The sequence below is a fragment of the Canis aureus genome, chromosome 20, assembly GCF_053574225.1.
Source record: "Canis aureus isolate CA01 chromosome 20, VMU_Caureus_v.1.0, whole genome shotgun sequence".
NCBI lineage: Eukaryota > Metazoa > Chordata > Mammalia > Carnivora > Canidae > Canis > Canis aureus.
Window position 1 is genome coordinate 51672397 of NC_135630.1, and position 20969 is coordinate 51693365.

A 20969-nucleotide genomic window follows, 5' to 3' on the forward strand; every position below is an offset into this window, starting at 1 on the left:
TAGTTGAGACACATGAGGGCCTCAGGGGAGAGGGGGGAAAAGTAGCCTTTGAACTAGAGCTTTGAAGGGGACTAGGATGTAAATATGTAGAAAGGGAAGTAGAACATTTTAGGCAAAGGAAATGACATGAGAAAAATCAGAGATAGAAAGTTTCATGAAAGAGACAGATAATTTAGTATGGTCAGAAACTGAAAGAACAACCAACATCAATGTTGAAATCATTGACTTTTGTACAAAAACATGGATTGGAGCAATTGGGAGCTATTATAGGCATCAAAGCTAAACACATGCTCAGATCAAGCTCAGTATCCTTATATGAGAATGTACAGAATAGCTTACCAGGGGAGACCACTGGCAACTGAGAAAGGAAGAGGTCAGATATATAAGTAGAATTCAAGTTTAGAGAATGGGAAGCATGCTTGTTTTACTGGCATTGTATGTGCAACTCTTTATTGCCAAAAGTGTGATGGTCGGAGTGAGAGACAGGAGGGTGGTAAGTAGAAGTAGATGATTGAACTGAGGTCTGAGAGCCTCATCTCTGTTAGTTTTAGTTGGTTCTCAGGATTTCTAGGCTTTAAGTATAGTCTACGAGTTGGAAAATATCGAGCTTATATCTTGTGATCTAATTTTCTTCTGAGCTACATATCTAAACATCCAATAGCCAGTTTGTTATTTCTACCTCAAACTTTGTATCCTAAATAGAACTTTGATTTCCCCCCTTACAATGTTTCTTCTCTAAGTATTTCTTATTTGACTACTTTGAACCTATTTCCACAGACCCCTCACCAGAGAAAATCTATCTACCTTTCCCCCAAAATATATAATGAATCCACACACTTCTCTGCTTTTCTCCTCATCACATTTAATCCACCATCATTTTTCCCTGGAAAATTTTAGTAATAGCCTGAATTTGCCTATCTTTTTCAAGTCCTTCTAACTCATCAGAGAGTAGAAAAAGTGATTTTTACTTCATGTAAAATTACATCCTATCACTTTCCTACTCAAGATACTCCAGCAATTTCCCATTAAACTTGGAAAAATATCCAAATTCCTTTCTGGCTTCAAAGTTCTTCATAATTCTGCCCCTGCCTCATACTTCCCTAGTGCCTTAGCTGATCAGGCCAAGCCGATCCCCACCTCAGGATCTCTCTACTTTCTGTCATCTCTTCCTGGTCTTCACATGTTTGATCCATAATATGATTCAGATATGCATGGATATCCCTGCCTCAGAGAGGTACCCTCGCCCTTGCCATGGAAGTCATTCCATATCCTCTTGACTATCCCGTTATTCTGCTTTTTTTTTTCTTTTTTACTCACAGCTCTTGAAACTCTGAAATTATGTTGTTTAATCATATTTTCCATTTTCCGCTAAAAATTAAACTCTAAAAATTTATTACTTATACTCCATCTTTTACACTGCTCTTCCATCAGTGCTTAGAGCTACATGGTTGGTGTTCAACAAGTGTTTGGAGTAATGGAGGGGTGTGTAAGTGAAGCCACAAAAGTATGAATTTGTAGATCAAGCTACCTGAGAAAATTTTTCTTCTCTAATACTATTCTTTCTCAATTTCAAAAAAACTAAAACTTCGGGAAATAGAAATAAATCAATATAAAGAAAGCTTGGGTAAAGTTTAAGAATGTGTAGTTAAATTTCTGTTGTTACTTTTTCCCTCCAGAAAATTAAGTTTTCTTTCCAAAATTGTGAAAAATTTTAAATGATGATTAAACAAAGCAAAATGTAGTTTCAGAGAATATTACAGGGTCCTGCTTTGTTCTAAGATGGAATGTATAGTTTTGAAAGATAAGTTTTTCATTATCAGTAACAGGAAGAGCTCTTTGGTCTTCACATGGCAAAAATTATTAACATTATTTAAGGTAAAGTTACTTTTTTTATCAATACTGTTTGCATTCGCAATAAAGACTTTATTAAGGTTCTAGTGTATATATATCTCCTTAATTCTAAAACTATGATCCAAGAACCACTGGGATTAAAATAGTGGAGTGGAAATAGAACAGCGAGAAGGATAAATTAGGTGGGGCACTTTTCACAAAAGCATCTTTATTTTTCCCCCTCGTAAGACATCTAGAGGAAAAGGTGATGAAATTATATGTGTTTGAAAGTCACTAATTTGATCCATTTTCCAAAAAATAAAAATGAAAAGAGCTAACATTTATTATGATCTTACTCTGTCCTGACAACCATTACCTAATTTATTCCTTTCAACATCTCTAAGTTACTATCATTTTCTTTATTTCAAACGTGAGTAAAACTCAAACATGAAGTTTAGTGCTGTTTGATTAATTACATTATTTCTGAGGTTGGGAAGATGAGACTCTTATTTAAGACAAAAGGTTCTTTACCTAAAAGGCTAATTTTCTACAGAAAAAAAGGATGGTGGCTAAATTATTTTTAATTCTTTTCATTTTTAGAGAAACAACTTGTAATGGAGCCTTTACCACTTGAGTTACCAGCTGACACAGTGCAACGCATCGCATCTGAACTTAGATGTCACCCAACAGATGAGAGGGTTGCCCTCCGCCTTGATGAAGAAGATAAGCTGAGGCACTTCAAGGAGCATTTTCATATCCCCAAAATGCAAGATCTACCTGCAAGTAAGAACACTGAAAAGGATTTTATTTTTCTTAATTAATTTATTAATTCATTTTTGCTCACACACATGTTTATCATAAATCTTTGAAATCATTGTTCTGTTATATAATAGAGCTATTGTAATTATGACTAAAAAACAGCAAGTTCCTTGGTGCTACTAAATCAACCTGTCAGCCTACCTTAGCTTCAGATTCTTTATGTTCCTTTTCTTCTTCTGAATAAAATACGTACAGGGTTTTTATACTGTCATCTACCTCTTTGAACAATAGAGTGACTGATTGAAAATTATAGGCAGACGCATTTACTTGTTCTTTAAGAACTTAGAGCTCAAAACAATTTCTTTTCAATACAGTATTAGAATATCTCTTATTTTGTGGCACTTAGTTTATTATAACATGATATGTGTCTTAGAGGCAATATTATTTTGGGATTTGGATATATTAAGATGTTATGTGAATAACCATCTTTGTGCTGTAAGTAAAGATGGCAAGTATAAGACAAAAAAAAAAGAAAGAAAGAAACAATCAATAGCTAAGAAAGGCAATACTGCATTGTTGTCTTTTAAATAATGTCAGAAGCTGACTCTGTTCCTAGTTTGGGGGATGTCCTACTTTAAAAAAAAATAGTACAGATATAAAAAATAATGACTTTTAAATATTTGACTTTGCTCCATTTTACATGAGATTGAATAGAATTGATCCACCAAAATGGTTTTCAGATACTTTATAATACAGTTTAACTTTCAGTTTTCTTTAGATTAAGTGAGGCAGGTATAATTTTGGATACTCATAATCCAAAAGCATCAGCTAATATAATTTTAGAATGAGATTGGGTCACACATCTGTCCTATTTGGTGTATATGTTATTATGTAGCCCAGGAAGTTGCTCTGTGAAATTATAAAAGGATAAAATAAGAGATAGACCTATATCCAATTTAAAGTTTCTTAATATCAACTGAGGTAGACATTGATATAAATGACAGCTCTATGACCTAATAAAATGAGGTAAGTGAAAGGAACTTACATCTACAGAAAAAAAATCTAGGTCTTTCGAGAATCTAGAATGAAAGGACACTTTGATTTAAATCTTAAGGGATCAAAAGAACTTTATATGTGAAAAATGAAGAAGGTAAGTCTAGGGATACTGTTTCAATGATATGAGAGAAGGTTGCCTGGTGACATGCAGCACACAGGGTGGAAGTCCCCTGAAATACCCACGGCCCTCTTGAGACCAGTCAGCTCTGGTGACCCTGCCCCAATATGTTCTCCAGCCCATGGGCTGCCTGGGAGATTTGATGGGTTCCTAGCCTGGAGGCGACAGCAGAAGCCTGAGAGTACCACAGAGCTTTAGGTGGCCTTCAGAACATGCAACAAGAACTATAAATCAAGAATTAGGACACTACAACTTTATGAGATTTATTGGAAGTTGTAATTGCCTCAAGATTTAAAAAAAATAATAATAATTATATTCCTTTTCATGAATGATAGGAAAAGCAGACGTAGCAAAGTAAGCAAACAAAAATACTAACAAGACCTATCCAGTGAGGACAGATGATGGTATTACAGGGGGAAAGAAAAACATGACTCCAGCACCGGGGAGAGAAAGTGGCCGGTGGCCTAGTGTGGCTGCAGCTTGGGCTGTTTTGGGAAATGAGGCTGAATAATGGGCACATCCAGATACACCCGAACAATGACTACTTCTGCACATGAGAGGTGATGTACTTGGGGGTTTTGGTTTCTATGTCTGTCTTACTTTTCTTAAGGTGCCTTTCTTCTATATAATAGAAGGAAGGAGGGCTCAGCCCTGAATTTCAAGACTGTTGAAGGGGTACAGGGAAAGTTAAAACCCTATTTGAATTTATCACTTTTTCTGTTACTGAACCTAAGACTCATTGACTAACGTGACTTCATTCTCATGCTGAGTTACTTGCATGCCACAAAATATTAGTTACCTTTTCACATTCCTCTCTGTCTTGGAACTTCCTTTCTGTCCCATCTCTCCATGGCTCAATGGATTTGAAAGACAATTAACAAAGTCCATCCTGTTTGTCCAGGGAGGCACTGTTGTCTGAGATTGCTGTGACTTCTTGCTCTAACTCTAGCTGTGTGAGTTTAAGAAGCAAGCAGCCTCTCAGAACCAAAGTTCCTCCATGTGGAAAGCTCAAACACTGCTCCAGAACCTATAGGGACGTGCTGAGCATGAAAATGAGATTATGTTAAGTGAGCCTAAGAAAAGGCCAGCAGGTTTAGTTTCCTTGCCTCTTTAATACAGACTTTTGACTTCAATAGAGATTTTTAATACTGGTTCAAGACAGGACTCTTTTACCAAGAGTTAAGATAATTTAATCAGAACCCAGGTAAAAATAGCATTATATATATAATGACTTCATTAGACTTAAGTGTTGACTCTAGTGTCCTGATTACCATTATAATATTTGTTTAATTAGATATTTAATAGGAAGTACAAAAATTACAATCTAGGATAAAAATTCCTGATTCTTTTTTTTTAAGATTTTGTTTATTTATTTGAGATAGTGAGACAAAGCACTAGCAGGGGGGAGGGGCAGAGGGAGAAGCAGACTCCTTGCTTAGCAGAACCCTGGTATTATGACCTGAGCTGAAGGCAGATACTTACCGACTGAGATGCTCGGTGCCCCAAATTATTCCTGATTCTTAATGCAATGTAAAGAGAAGGAAAATGAATTGATTTAATAAAAAATCTGAACAATTTATCTGTTTAAAAAATATAGTTTTGAATGATGTCAAAATAGACGTCTTTAACCACAGGAGTTCTTCTAAATTCATTATTGTCAAAGTCTGTGGGTTCCTGAGCAGCCCAAAGCGGATTACCAGGGAATTTACTGGAATGTGCAAGTTCTTGGATCCCAAACCAGAATAACTAAATCAGGGACTTTGAGGGGACCCCACTCATCTGTTTTAGATCACTTAGGATGATGCTACAGAGAGATAATCAGTTAATTCTTATTCTCACTACACTCCCTCTAGGTGATTTTTCCTTTGCAAGGATCCATTCTTTCAACAAGTATTTATTAAGCACTTAACTCTCTTCAAGACACTATTCTCAGAACAGTTTATCAGTGAACTAAAGAGCAAAGTTATCACATATTTGAGTTTTTATTCTAGTATAAGGAGACAGAAAATAAAAACAATGTGATGTATACTCTACTCTCAGGCAGTGCTCTAAGTGCTGTGAGGCCTGCCAGGGTGTGAGTAACGTTCTTTTACTCAGGGCCATCTGGGAAGGAAACCCTGATGAGCTGACACCTGAGCAGAGACAAGAATGAGGTGAGGAAGTGAACCTCATGATTACAGAGGTGAAGACGACCCCGGGGGGGACAAAGTTCACCAGGCTCAGAGGCAGGTGGTGTGCAAATTTCCTCCCCCTTTCTTTTTGACAGATAAGAATCCATCATCATGATCATCATCATCATCAATATATAAATAATAAATAAATAATATGTGTAATACATTATTATTTATTATTATAAATATATAAATAATTAACAATAAAACCTTCCAGGAACATCCAAAAATGGTATTGCCTCTCAAATTAATGCAAGAGACTAACATAACGCTAAGGACAAATGTTCTTTGGTAACTCTGAATAATGAAAAGCAAAGAGCATAAATAAACAAGTTTTGAACAAATGAAAGGATCATGACTCCCAATATAGGCTTTAAAGATTCCAAGGGAAGGCTGTAGGCACAGCTTGTGCATTTCCAGTATTCTATCATTAAATATAATGTTTCCTCGGGGTTTCTAAGAGAAAGTTCTAGCAAAAGAAGTCTAGTTTTATTTTTTTTTTTCTACTCCTAGATAGTTTTGAGATGTTGTTAAAGAAAAGGATCAAGATTATTTGTATTCAGCTGGTATTGCACTTATGTTCAACATTGTTCTAAAGACCATACCCCCAAAATAACTCACACACACACACACACACACACGCATATTCCAATGCATGTACAAAGAAAAATGAAGAAACATGCAAAGACATAAATATTGGAAAGGACCTGTCTAAATTTCTTGAAATTATTCCTATTTAGAATATACTTATTCCTAAATCTCTGGGAGGATATTGGATAGTTCCATAAGATAAATTGGTTTTGCAGAGATACAAAACAAATGTTTTATGGTAACTTGATTTAATAGACAACTTAATAGATAACTTAATAAACAACTTAAGATACTTAATAGACATAACAAATATGTCTATTTGTCAAGTTACCAGACTGACTTCCACTTCTATATACATGCCCTTCAGAAATAAAGGCTCTTGTCTCATTGACATCTTTGCTCATTTGCTAATCAAACATTTTTCCTTCCTTCTTTGAATTTGCGTATCTTAATCCAGTGCTTGACATTTGTTTTGTATAAACTCCTTGGTCATTTGCTTTTCTTAAGTTTTAATTTTCTCTCTGTGCGTGAGATTTACTGCTCCTATGCATTTTATTTTTTAATTGATTTTAATTTTTTTAAGACTCAGATATATCAACAACTCGTTTTCTTTAAGGAATTTTAAGTGAATTTGCTCAGTCCACGTAACCAGACGGTATAACCAGAAATGGATTCCAAATTTTGTGACTCCTGCTCCACTTCTCTCAATTCAAAGCTATTACTTTTTAAAAAGTTATTAGCACCTGGCTGGCTTAGTTGGTAGAACATGTGACTCTTGATCTCGGGGTCATGAGCTCAAGCCTCACGTTGGGCACAGAGCTTACTTAAAAAAAAAGAAAAGAAAAGAAGAAGAAATTACTCAATTGAGTTGTGATCTACCATACTATAGAATCCACTTTGTTTTATGCCCTACAAGATAACTCCAGGATTATTTATCTTAAAACTGAGAGTTTGTACCTTTTGACTATTTTCACCTCTTTTGGCTACCTTTCACGCTGCATCTTTGGCAACCACCACCAATCTGTTCTCTGTGTCTATGAGTTCACTTTATGTATTCATTCATTCATCCATTTATTTGATTCCACAAATAAGTGATATCGTACAGTATTTATTTGTCTTTCTCTGTCTGACTTCTGTCATTCAGCATTTCAAGTGCACAATTCAGTAAATGTATATAGTTTGACACCATCATCACAAACCCAATACTTTACTCTTTTTTTCCACCCGCACCCTCCAAGTGGCCAGTAACCTACCAAAACTGCTGCTACTTTGCTCTATATAGAAGGTCATTAAATCAGAGAATGTCCTTACCAGTAAATAATATTTGAGAGTATTTTTACACAGAGTTGTTTTAAAATGATTAAAGAAGATGATTTAGATGATACACACTTTATGTAACACTTCCCAAAGCTAGCAATTTCCATTCCCTGGGGTCCAGGCAACTGAACAATGGGGTGGGAGGCAATAAGCTTTTATAGGACAAGGAACAAAGAACAAAGAAAAGTAGAAAATATCTGATTTGCTGGGGCCCTGTAGTCAAACTTGTTTGGGGAAGGAGGGAATAAGGAAAGAAGTGTAGAGTCCAGCATTGGCTTAGCATTCGAGGATGGGCTGACACTATATTCTATCTTTCTGGTCACACACAACATTATTAGGAATAGGAAACTTACCTATGTTTTGGTTTGCTGATGTGCCATCCTGGGCAGGAGCAGTGCCATCTTGGGCCTAGAAAGTTATTTCAACAGTACTCCTATCACTCCTATCACTCCTATCAATATTTCCCTCTTTCAGTTTTATCACATATCCGGGAAAGATGAGTAAATTGTCAGCCAACTTTAATAAGTTAAATTGAGTGCTATCCAAAGATCTACTATTACCGTGACTTTGTGATATTTATCCTGTTAGATAAAATTGGCATAGAAAACTGCCATGCTTGAGTTTGTCTCCAGGACTTCCATGTAATAGAAAAGAGCCTCTTCAGTTCAACTATTGTTAGGCTCAGAAGTTAGTGACAAGTGTGAGGTATCAGTGAATGAAATGTAGGAAAGTATGCTTTTCAGCATAATAGAATCTTTAATGGAAGCTGGCATGTTAAATAAAGGCTTTATCCAGCTTTAAAATGACATATTTATGACTATGTGATTTTAAGAATGACTTTTATATCTGATTTCCAAAAGTAAAACAAATAAGAGTATTTCTCAGTTAAAAGTTTAATTTTAGGGCAGCCCGAGTGGCTCAGCAGTTTAGCACTGGCCTTTGGCCCAGGGTATGATCCTGGAGACCCGGGATCAAGTCCCACATCAGGCTCCCTGCGTGGAGCCTGCTTCTCCCTCTGCCTGTGTCTCTGTCTCTGTCTCTCTCTCAAGAATAAATAAATAAAATCTTTTAAAAAATTAAGACAATCTTTAAAAAAAATTTAATTTCATAGATACTTTGAACTCCTCATTATACTTGTATACTGCAATCCCATGGACTTCTCACTTTGTCTTTCCTTTTGTATTTTACTATTTGCTCCCTAAAAGCAGGGACTGTCATATTTCTCTGTGTATGAGTGGGAGTCATATAGGCAGACCCTATGGTGGAGGTGGCCAGTAAGGTCTTATCTCTCAGAAAGAACAGCATTTGCAAAGACAGAACAAAAGAAAGCATAGTTGCTGAAGAGTTAGAAAATCTGTGTGTGTGCACATGTATTTTTTTTGCAGGATGCTGTAATTTCTGCTGCATTTATACATAGCTGTGGAAAATATTTTAGTTTGGAACCACAAACTTGTATATTAATGTCACTAATTTCATCAACAATGTAGGATCATACTGAAGAGGACAAAAATAGAATTAAAGAAATGATTAATATATTTTTGCAGAAATCTAAAAGGAATTGTAAAAATCTGAGTAAATGCATTGGAGGTGAAAAAAGAGAGAAGATTCAAGAAATATTTTCAGTAGTCATTGAATAAACCTCAATTCATTATTCATCGAATAAACCACCAACCGGGATCTAGGTTCAGTTCTTGCAATTTTGTTATACTGTTTAGTGTTAGGTCCATTGAGGCAGGGCTGAGCTCAAAAGTTCATGCACAACTTTATATAATCATTCTCTAAGCTCTCAATAAGGCCTAAGAATTTCCTGCTCCCAGGAGCCCATCTTTATTTTCTTCTGGCTAGACAACTGCGACTTTAATTCATCCTTTTTTATGCACTTTCTGTGACTATGCTTGCCTTCAGTGCCCAGAAGCAAGAGGACAGAGGGAGAATAAATCCATTAGAGTTATCCAACAGTCTTAAAACCATTCATCCTCTGGTTAGAGAAGGTTTTCCTGTCTTCATGATTTGGGTGCCTATGCAGCCACTATTACTATAACTCCCACCACTGTCACAGGATTGACCAGTGGTTACCAAGAAAGAGAACAAAAATGAAAGAAAATGGAAAACCAAAAAGATTTCTCTCTTTCTCTCTCTTTCTCTTTCTCTCTCTCTCTCTCTCTTCTTTCTCTCTCTCAGGATCTTAGTTATTCTCTCAAGAACTCTGAAGAGAAATAAGGATAGTGGGCTTCTCTTGGAATTCTTATAATTCACACTCACTAGGTAGTTTGGAGTTTCTGGCTCTCTTTGAAAGCAAGCCCTAAGAGATTCCTCAGAAGTAGAAGGAAAATAAACTAATGTCAGTTTGGTAATATTTCAAATTCTGGTTTCAAAGTACTTCCCCAGTATACTTATTATTATTTATTTTTCAAAATCCTCAGATTCTAAAATGCTACTCAATACATTTGACTTACATTCAATGTGTCAGAATGTACTTCTCTATGTCAAATTTTGTCTTAGTTTCTCTAAAAGAGAAGGCAAGAAATGTTTTTCTGTGGTTCAAGAAAAGCACTAAATCTAAACTATACTTAAAAGAAAGAATATTTATTTAAAAAGAACTTCTTTTTTTTTAAGTTTGTTAGCAAGCTAGTTTTTCATTCTGATGACCAGAACCAGAACTAGGCCTTGGGAATTTTGAAATGCAGTACTCTATGTGTCATATAATAAAAGTACTAAGTCTTGGCTCCCATTGGTTTGCATCTGGAGATTAATTGTTTATTATTTTTTAAAGATTTATTTATTATTTATTTGAGAGCGCACACACGAATGTGAGTGGGGGAGGGGCAGGGGGCAAAGGGGGGGAAAAGAGAATCTCAAACAGATTCATGCTGGACACAGAGCCCAATGTGGGGCTCAATCCCAAGACCCTGAGATCACAATCTGAACAAAATCAAGAATCAGAGGCTTAACCCACTGAGCCACCCAGGTGCCCTTGGAGTTTATTTGTTTATTGATAAAATTTTGACCAAGTTCCCCAGAGGAGTATGGTCTCCGAGATTTATAGACTTAAACATCAATCCCAATTAAGCATCCCAATTGCCATGATTCAATTCAGTATTGCCAGCAAGAATAACAACTAAAACCCAACACAATAGTGCCACAAGTGTTTAGATTGAGACAATTTTACAATTAGACTGTTTTAATCCACTAAATTCATATGATCTGCTTATAATCTTCTTGGTATTATCAGGGTTCCAAATAATCAAAACACAAATGAAACAAACACAGCTTGAATCTCTGTGCTTTCCATTACTAATGTAATAAAATCAGCAACAATTCCATGTTCACCAATCTGTGAAAACACTGTATATCTTTGAGGAGGATCTTTTTAAAATTTTTCCTTTCTTTTCTTTAAATTTGAGAACAAAATTCCTTGTATAAAATAAATGAACAAAAAACTCAGCTCAGATTTATCAAATGGACATAGTATGTTAAAACTTTAGCCACTTCTTAAGAAAATAGGAAGGAAGTGGAATTTTCTTGTTCAAGAGAAAAACATCAATTAAAACTAACTACATTTAAAATGAAGGATTTTTTTTTTAATTAGAAGAGAATATGTTAGCAAACTAGTTTTTTTATTCTGATGAACAAATATTTATTAATCTGATAATAAACATTAAAATTACACAGAACAATCTAAAAAGAAATTTGCAATGCTGAAAGGAAATGTTTACAATTACTTTACATACTGACACTCTTATTTAATGTTTTATGTGCATATAGTACCCCTATGGCATACATAACAAAGGTATGCATTGCCATTATAAACAAAATCATTAACAATTGACTTCTTTATTATAAAAAGTTCATTTTAGAGGATCACCTGGGTAGCTCACTAGGTTTGGCTCAGGTCATGATGTTGGGGTCCTGGGATCAAACCCCATGTTGAGCTCTCTGCTCAGTGGGAAGTCTGCTTGTCCTTCTAGCCCTGCCCTTCACCCCTACTTGTGCTTGCTCTCTCTCAGATAAATAAATAAAATATTTTAAATAATAATAATAATAAATAAACTTAGTTAGAAAATATTTACATAAACAAGTCATTTTTAAAATCTTTGGAATTTACCTTTGTTTTCAGTCAAATGATAGAGTAACTTCTAAGTTTTCTCTTTCTTTCTTTTTTTCTTTCTTTCTTTCTTTCTTTCTTTCTTTCTTTCTCTTTCTTTCTTTCTTTCCTTATTTAAATTTTTGTTCAGATTTTATTTATTTATTTGAGAAAGACAGAGATAGCGAGAGAGAGTCCCAGTGGGAAGGAGAGGGAGAAGCAAGAGAGCCTGATGCAGGATGGTCCTAGGACTCTGGGATCATGACTGGAGCTGAAGGCAGATGCTTAACCAACAGAGCCACGCAGACACCCCATAGTTTTTCTCTTTAATTTATAATAAGGAAAAAATTAAATTGCTTTATAATGACTCTACTAACCTTGCTTTCGAATGATTTCACATGTGTTTTATTCTTCAGTCTTAAAATACCTTAAATGGACTAATTAAATTGTAAATTATAATAACTAGTTGCTATATTAAGTTAAAAGCAAGGTCTCTTCTGTGACCTTCAGTAATTCAGTTAAACTTGAGAAATCTCAGTTTTGTTTTGGTTTTAATATGGAGGCTAGTGCCAGGCCTTCTGAAATGTGGCCATATAAGGAATTATTTGGGAAAATTTTAAAATAACGTCTATAACCAGGCCCACTCCAGACCAGTTAAATTAGAGTCTCTGAATCAAACCTAGGCACTGTATTTTTGTAAACTAGTACATAAATCCGAATAAAATATACAAAGGTCATAAATATTTATTTTTATATATTTACTTTTAAATTATCATTTCATGAGTAGATGATCATAACTAGTTTAAAAAATATTATACCTACATATGTATGATTTTAAAATAAGTTATGGTTTATCTCTTTAAAGAAAACAGCTGGTACTGGTATCCAACAATGTATTTGCAATTTGGTTAATATTTAGCCAACTTTGATGACATCAATTGGATGCTTCAAACATATTGAGTATATTTTTTGGGGGAAGGCATAAAACTTTACTCAAGCCTTTAGAGTAGTTACAACTCAAAATTTAAAATAGCTTTATTAGCATGCCATCAATTACTATATTAAGGGGACATATTTCTTTTCAGTTCAGTGAACCCCACTAAAAAGTAGCAGAATTTAAATCACTTCAAAAGGACCCTACCTGAGAAAACTGCTTGCTGGTTTATGGTAACATCAGCAGAAAGAATCTTGAATACATTGTCAAGAGGTGGGAGGTATCAGTGGCGGGTAGGAACAAGGTTATGAACTGGAGTGCATGCAGTACTTCAGGCACCTGGAGATTGGAGGACTCCAGTCAGGAGGAACTTCTAAAGGATCCATAAAAAGTATGTTCTAAGGCAAAGAGCTACTAATAACATAAAGACACCAAAGCCAGATTAATGTTTTCTTGCCTATATTATTTATTTCCTCACTCCATTGGAGAGATTAAAGGCAGCAGCAGTGAGTAACAAGAAGAAAACAAAACAAACTACAATAGACATATCCCTTTGTTCCAAACTATGTTTCTTTTTTTTTTTTTATTAGATCAGCCCTAAGCTGAGGATGGGGAGAAACTTTAAATCTGAAGTAATGTTGAAATTTTGATTTATATTTAAGAAGCAAAAATGAAACTATTCCTGGATTAGTCTTGGAATGTGTATAAATAAACTAAAAGAGTAAGGAAGTAAGGTCTAGAGTGATGGACATTTTTGATGCAATAAAGTGTTACTCAGAAGCAATCAAGTGAGGGACACCTGGGTGGCTCAGTGGTTGAGCGTTTGCCTTTGGCTCCGGGCATGATCCTGGAGTTCTAGGATCAAGTCCCACATTGGGTTTCCTGCATGGAGCCTGCTTCTCCCTCTGCCTATGTCTGCCTCACTCTCTCCCTCTTTCATGAATAAGTAAAATCCTTAAAAAAAAAAATAAAAGAGCAAATAAAAATGTAATATTAAAAAAAAAAGAAGCAATCAAGTGAATTTCCAGAATCATGAGCTCTAGAGCAGCAATCTTTGTGACAAATTCACAAGAATCATGAGCTCTAGAGCAGCAATCTTTGTGACAAAACAAAACTTCCAGACAAATGGCCCAAAAACTATTGACTTAATAACCACTTGAGGTGAGGCCTGTTTGTAGAATGCTGAAACTCTCGAGCTTTTCGACTACTTGAAAACAAGTGTACCTTTAAGGAGGACGTTAGGGGTTGAATTGTGTCTCCTAAAAGTGAAGATATTGAAATTCTAACCCCTAGTACCACAGAATGTGACCTTATTTTAGAGATGGAGTCTTTAAAAGATGTAGCCAGGTTAACTGAAGTCATATGAATACAATATGAATTATAAGAAGGGGAAATTTGATGACAGAAAGAATTATAATATGAATTAATACAATATGAATTATAAGAAGGGGAAATTTGGTGACAGAAAGATACACAGGTGTCATACATGGAGAACACCTGTGAACATGAAGAGGAGCTTTGACATGTCAGATAGAGAAACCTCTCTCATAGCCTCCTCTCATAGCCTGGAACAAACTCTGCCAACACCTAGATTTGGATGTCTAGCCTTCAACACTGGGAATCATATATTTCTATGACTTAACCACTCAGTTTCTGGGACTTTGTTACAGAAGCCCTAGCAAACTAATACAAAGCATTTATAATAACATTGATGCAGGCAGGCTGGTCAGAGGACCCTGAGAAGGGGTCGTCCCTTAGGACTAGCCAAGCGGGTCTTGATTTTAGGCAGAGTGGAAATCAAATATGAGCCAGCAGGAAGTGAAAGCAGAGTTTACCGAAGACATATATAGAGAGAGGTAGGGATGGAGTACCCTGGAGACTCAGAAAGGAAAAGAGCATGAGTTTTATCTTTGCTTCAGGTCTGGGGTTTTTACTGGGGATTATGGTCTGATGCACACGTCCTCTTAGGCATCCAGAAACTGGTCAGAGCAAAGACAGGGTCCAGGTGTCTTTCCTTAGTCACTCATTCCCTGAGCCGGGGGTTTTGGTGTCAAGGTGTTGGTTAGTGGTCTTGGAGAACATTTATGATGAGTCCCGCCCGGTCACTCCCTAGATGTCAACTATCCAGAGATAGCATTATCCCTTTGTCCCTTATGAGGAGGACGCATTCCATTTGCATTACAAGGCATGTGTCTAGGGGTGTGGGGGTGCAGGCCCTAGCTGCTGGAGAAAGGAAAAAAGTAACTTTTTTTATGGAGTTCTTCGGTGGCCCTGTCTTAACAGGAAGCAAATATTCCCAACTCAAAAGGTATTTACAGAACATGGAGACTTGACTGATAAAGGAAATGCATGTACTCTTTCAACATGCCCAATCCATGCTAGAATTTGGAGAATGACCTTAGGACCAGGATCAGAAAACATTTTTTGCAAGAACGTTCTGTGAGAACACAGTCATGTTTATTTGTTTACATGTCGGCTAGGGCTGTTTTTATGCTTTAGTGACAGAAATGGGTCATTGCAACAGATTGTACAGGCCACAAATATTTACTTTCAGGCTTTTTGCAGAAAAAGCTTGCCTTGCCCTGTGACTAGAAAAAAATCATTGTTTCTGGGTGCTGCCTACAAGGGGACCAATTGAGCAAATGCAACAAATAGTTTGGTCTGGACACAAAATCACAGGATGCCTCAATAATGACACCTCAGTGTTTTCTCAGAATAGTAGACTAGGAGAGTATGGATCAAGAGGAAGACACTGAGACACTTTATTTACATTTTCATCCCTAAAATAGGATGGAGCCAAATCTAATGGAGGAAGATCTTCCTGAAAAAAAAAAAAAAAGCCCACAAACACTAAAAGATGAAAACTTGAAGAAAAAAAAAAAAAAAGTTGGTTACAGTCTTGAGGCATTGTGACATAACCAAGATTTGGGATCCATCAAAATGACATGTGTTAATAAAACAAAAGTTTATTTTGAAAAGGGAGAGGTTACAGTAAGCTCCTAAAGCATATATATTTTGGCAGAACATCAAATCCTCAATATGATAAAAAATGTCAAAAGACAGAGAATGTCCTGAGGCACCTGGATGGCTCAGTCAGTTAAGCATCTGCCTTTGGCTCAGGTCATGATCCCAAGGTCCTGGGATGGACCCCTGGGCAGGCTCCCTGCTCAGTGGGGAGTCTGCTTCTCTCTCTCCCTCTGTTCCTCCCCCCGCTTGTCCTCTCTCTCCCTCTCTCTCTCTCTCTCAAATAAATGAATAAAATCTTAAAAAAAAAAAAAAAAGAATGTCCCAAGGAACAAGAATGAATGGTTTATGTTGATTTTTTAAAAATATTTTATTTATTTATTCATAAGAAACACAGAAAGAGGCAGAGACATAGGCAGAGGGAGAAGCAGGCTTCCTGTCGAGAGTCTGATGTGGGACTCAGTCCTAGGACCCCAGGATCATTACCTGAGCCAAAGACAGATGCTCAACCACTGAGCCACCCATGTGCCATGGTTTATATCAATCTTGACTAGACTTTGGAAGACAATGAATGTTTTCAGAAAGGTCATGAAACTTTCTGATGGAATATTAATACCAGAATCCACAAAATGTATAACAGCCAAGCCAGGCACTGAAAGATTAGAAAGTATGTTTTATCCAGAGTCCACCCATTGTCATGGGTATATTCCAGAAGACTGTAGACTTGGACTCTAGCCTAAAGAAGCAGTGGATAGATGATGATCAGTAATACTTGATGTAATAATCAATAACAATTGACATGACAACTTTCAGGATGAGTCCTGCCTGACCCCAAGGTCCAGCAAATACTGGCTATATTAACCAATGGTGTCCTCTTGGCACAAATACAGAATAACTCCTAGATATTCAGGGAATACATAAAGAATCCTGTAACTGAAGAAGATCCAGAAGCTGATCACAATTTGCGGATGCCATGTCCAACTTACTTTTCCATCCTTGTCACATAGGAAATAGGGAAAGAAGTGCTGGTCAACAACCAACAGTCCTGCTTACAGGACAGTCAGAAAGTCCTTGCACATGATATTTCTCAAATTCCCTCAGCTTAAGATATGCCAAGGTGCCACATTTTGGTGTTGTCGGTGTAGTCATGCATCCCATCACTGCCAAGAACATTAGTTTTTAATAACAAACTTATTTATTTGTCTGGCACAAGAGAAGCCTACTCCCAAAGACTTTCATGTTGTATAGATCCAATGCGACTGAGTTGGAGTGTGGTAGGCTATCTCTTTATTCTTGTGGGGTCTTATAAAATACATTTTCTGGATAGTCTATTGTGCCATGTGACATAATGCTAATTGAATTCTCTTCTAATGCCATTTGATGTGCATTGAGACTTTTTAAACATGCAACTCAATCAAGTAAGAGGAATGTAGTGAAAAGAGACGGGGAACCATACTTTTGCCTGGCCTGAGACAAGATAATTTAGTTTACAATTTTGCTTTTCTCTCACATTAAACACACTTTAAAAAAGACTAAGTATAAGCAGCTCACTGTGTATTTATAAAAGCATCAGCAATGAAAGAACAAGACGAGACAATGGGAGCAGAGATATGGCTGATTGGCTCCTCATGCTGGGTCATTGATGGGGCTGACATGCACAGAACATGTTTAGTCTTCAAACATGGATTGGATTGCTAATAAAACTGCATTTGTTGCTATCAAGGGAGAGTTGTGAGGTAGACAAATTACTAAAATCCCAATTTATTTGAATAAGACATAGATATAGAGAACAATTTGCCTGTCTATATATGGATATAGATAGATATAGATAGATATGGATATAGATATGTAGAGTGAAAAAATGTATAAATCTAATATCTCTACTTCAGATATGTAAATACTCATTTAGATATGTTTTATTTGCCTTTTCTACACCACCAGTTATTGCAGGTTAGTTTGTGCCAAGACTCTTGTAACCTAGCATCTCTGGATGGGCTGATGATACATTTACTATAAAAATTCTATTTTTAACTTTTTTTCTATTGCCCTTATCTATTTATGATTGGGAAGAGATGCTAATTTAGATTTCCTTATGGAGCACAATAAATAAGAGATCTCAACAATAGTTTTTATAAATGTAAATTGTATTTTAAAATATAAATGTGAAAGATTAATTATTTTTCTGAGAACTTGATATTATCCCTGGGAAGAATTATGTTATTTATTATCCTTATTGGAGTTAATTATATTAATTATTTGTACTGAATTAACAATGCCAAATGGAAGAAGATTAATTAATTGAATAAGCATTTCATTTCTCTCTGTTTCAGTTGATTTATCTTTAGTGAATAAGGATGAAAATGCCATCTATTTCTCGGGAAATTCTCTTGGCCTTCAACCAAAACTGGTTAAAACATATCTGGAAGAAGAACTCGATAAGTGGGCCAAAATGTAAGTATTATTTCAAAAGCTATCATTTGACATCTCATACAAAACTTTCTTTTTTTTCTCCAACTTTTTATTTAAATTTCAGTTAGTTAACATACGGTGCGATATTGGTTTCTTGTATAGAATTTAATGATTCATCACTTACATTCAGCACCCAATGCTCATCACAACAAATGCACTCCTTAATACCCATCACCCATCTAGCCCATCCCCTGCCCACCTCCCTTGATCAACCCTTGATTTGTTCTCTACAGTTAAGAGTCTGTTTCTTGGTTTGCCTCTCTTTTTCTTTCCTCTCTTCTTCATTTGTTTTGTTTCTTAAATTCTACATATGAATAAAATCATATGAAATTTTCTTTCTCTGACTTATTTTGTTTAGCATAATACTCTCTAGTTCCATCCACTTCTTTGCAAATGGCAAGATTTCATCCTTTTCATTCCTTTTAATTCATTATATATATACATATATAAAATGGAATATATAATATAATATATATATATATATATATATATATATATATATATATATATCACATCTTCTTTATTCATGCATCAGTCAATGGACATTTTGGTTCTTTCCATAATTTGGCTACTGTTGCTAATGCTGTTATGAACATTGGTTTGCATGTATCCCTTCAAATCATTAAGAACTTTAAAAATCACACTAGGTTATCTAATATTTGGAAAGGTGTACAATAGACTCCTTGGAGTCTATTTCGGATACAGAGGAACCTTAAGAATCACATCATTCAATACTCTCATTTTACTGATGACAATAATTGAGGATCAGTAAATAAGGTCATATGGAAAGTTAGTGACAGTCAAAAGTAAAACTTTCACAATATTAGAAAAAAATAAGTTCCTCTCCCAAGTTGATACATCTAAATCATATGTAATCATTTCATTTTATTTATTTAATGACTAATAAGGGAGTTAATATTTAGAATTTAATTCGGTGTTTCATGAGTAGTTTTTGCTAAACTTTATCACACTAATTTTTATAAATAAGAAAATAAAAATTGTTGACGGGGGGCAAAAAAGGTTAGTGGAGTAGAGGGTACTACCCTCCCCAAACCGAGTTTGCTGAGAACATGCTTCATTTGGCCTTAGCTGAACAGGTTTGCTCCAAGCATGCAAGAATCTGAAATCTTAATCTGTTTTCTTCTCCATGTCTTCTGTTCTACATTTACTCTTCTGCCTAAGAAGACCCCCACACTTGCTGCTTCCCAGGATGCTTACCTTCCTTAATCTCAACCTTCTCAACCATGCAGGTGATCTCTCCCCAACTGCCCATTGTATTAATAATCACTGCTGCAGGGTAGGCAGTTTAGAGGTATCTATTTTCATTAGCTTCATATTATAAATCCCTTTAGGAACATAACCTAGTCTTATGTTCTTTCCCCTTCCTCTGTAGTTACTAATAAAGCTGCAACTAAAAATATTTTGAAAATACTTTAGCTATTTAAAAAATTAATATTTAAAAATTTAAAAATAAGACAGATAAAAAGGTGCTCAACATCACTAATCATCAGGGAGATGCAAATCAAAACCATAGTGAGATACTACCTCAGACCTGTTCAAATTGCAAAAATAAAAACACAAGAGATAACAAGTGTTGGCAAGGATGTGGAGAAAAAAGACCCTTGTGCACTGCTGATGGGAATGCAGACACATGTAGCCATTGTGGAAAACAGTATGTACGTTCCTCAAAAAATTAAAAATAGAATTACCATATGATCCAGTAATTCCACTTGGATATTTGCCCAGACAAAACAAAAGCATTAATTTGAAAAGCTGTATGCACGGCTCAGTTTATTGCAGCATTGTATACAATAGCTAAGATATGGAAGCAACCCATGTGTCTATTCATAGAGGAATGGATAGAGAAGATGTAGTGCATATATATATATGTATATTACTCAGACGTAAAGAAAGAAGGAAATCTTGCCATTTGCAACAACGTGGATGAATCTAGATAGTATAATGCTGAAAGTGAAAGAAGTCCATCAGAGAAATACCATATGATTTCACTCATTTGTGGTATTTAAGAAACAAAGGAACAAAGACCAAAAAAAGACCAAAAAAACAAGACTCTTAACCGAAGAGAATAAACTGATGGTTACCAGAAGGGAGGTGGTGGGGGGATGAGTGAGATAAGTAGAGGGGATTAAGAGTACACTTACCAGGATGAGCTCTGAGTAATGTATAGAATTGTTGAGTCACTGCATTGTACACCTGAAACAAATAAACTCTTATGTTAATACTTGAATTAACATACTCTGTATGTTAATACTTGAATTCATGCTTGAATTTCTGATTATTAAAATCTGAAAATAGATATGAGGAGGAAGTCAAACTTGAAGGTGAGAAAAAAAAAAAATGCAGGGAAATGAAACTAAATCAGAACTCTGACCAGACACTTGGCTCTCATACAAACTCTAATGTCTTCTTTCTTCAGTTTTCATGCCGCTGTTCTTTCCTATTGGGCAGAGTACCTCTTTTTAAAAGTTTATTTTGCACTGACTGTGCTAATGATTATACCACAGGCATTGGATAACACTGCAAAGTTCTTAATTTCAGTGGTTAAGAATATAAATTCACAACTCAATGCAAAAATCCTACAGGTCTATATAATTTATTAAGCCTGTTATAACTGTATCTGCATAACTTGTATGCATAAATTGAAAAATAAATATC

The 20969-nt window shown here is 35.5% G+C and overlaps 1 protein-coding gene across 2 annotated transcripts in view; it reads left to right on the forward strand.

The window, feature by feature from the left end:
• The window catches only part of KYNU (kynureninase), a 127280-nt gene that overhangs the window by 18607 nt on the left and 87704 nt on the right, over positions 1–20969 (forward strand). For both annotated transcript variants that reach the window (XM_077861591.1, XM_077861592.1), the window contains exons 2-3: positions 2431–2613; positions 18155–18275. In XM_077861591.1, coding sequence (XP_077717717.1) covers positions 2431–2613; positions 18155–18275 — 304 coding nt within the window. The remainder of the gene's footprint in view (positions 1–2430; positions 2614–18154; positions 18276–20969) is intronic.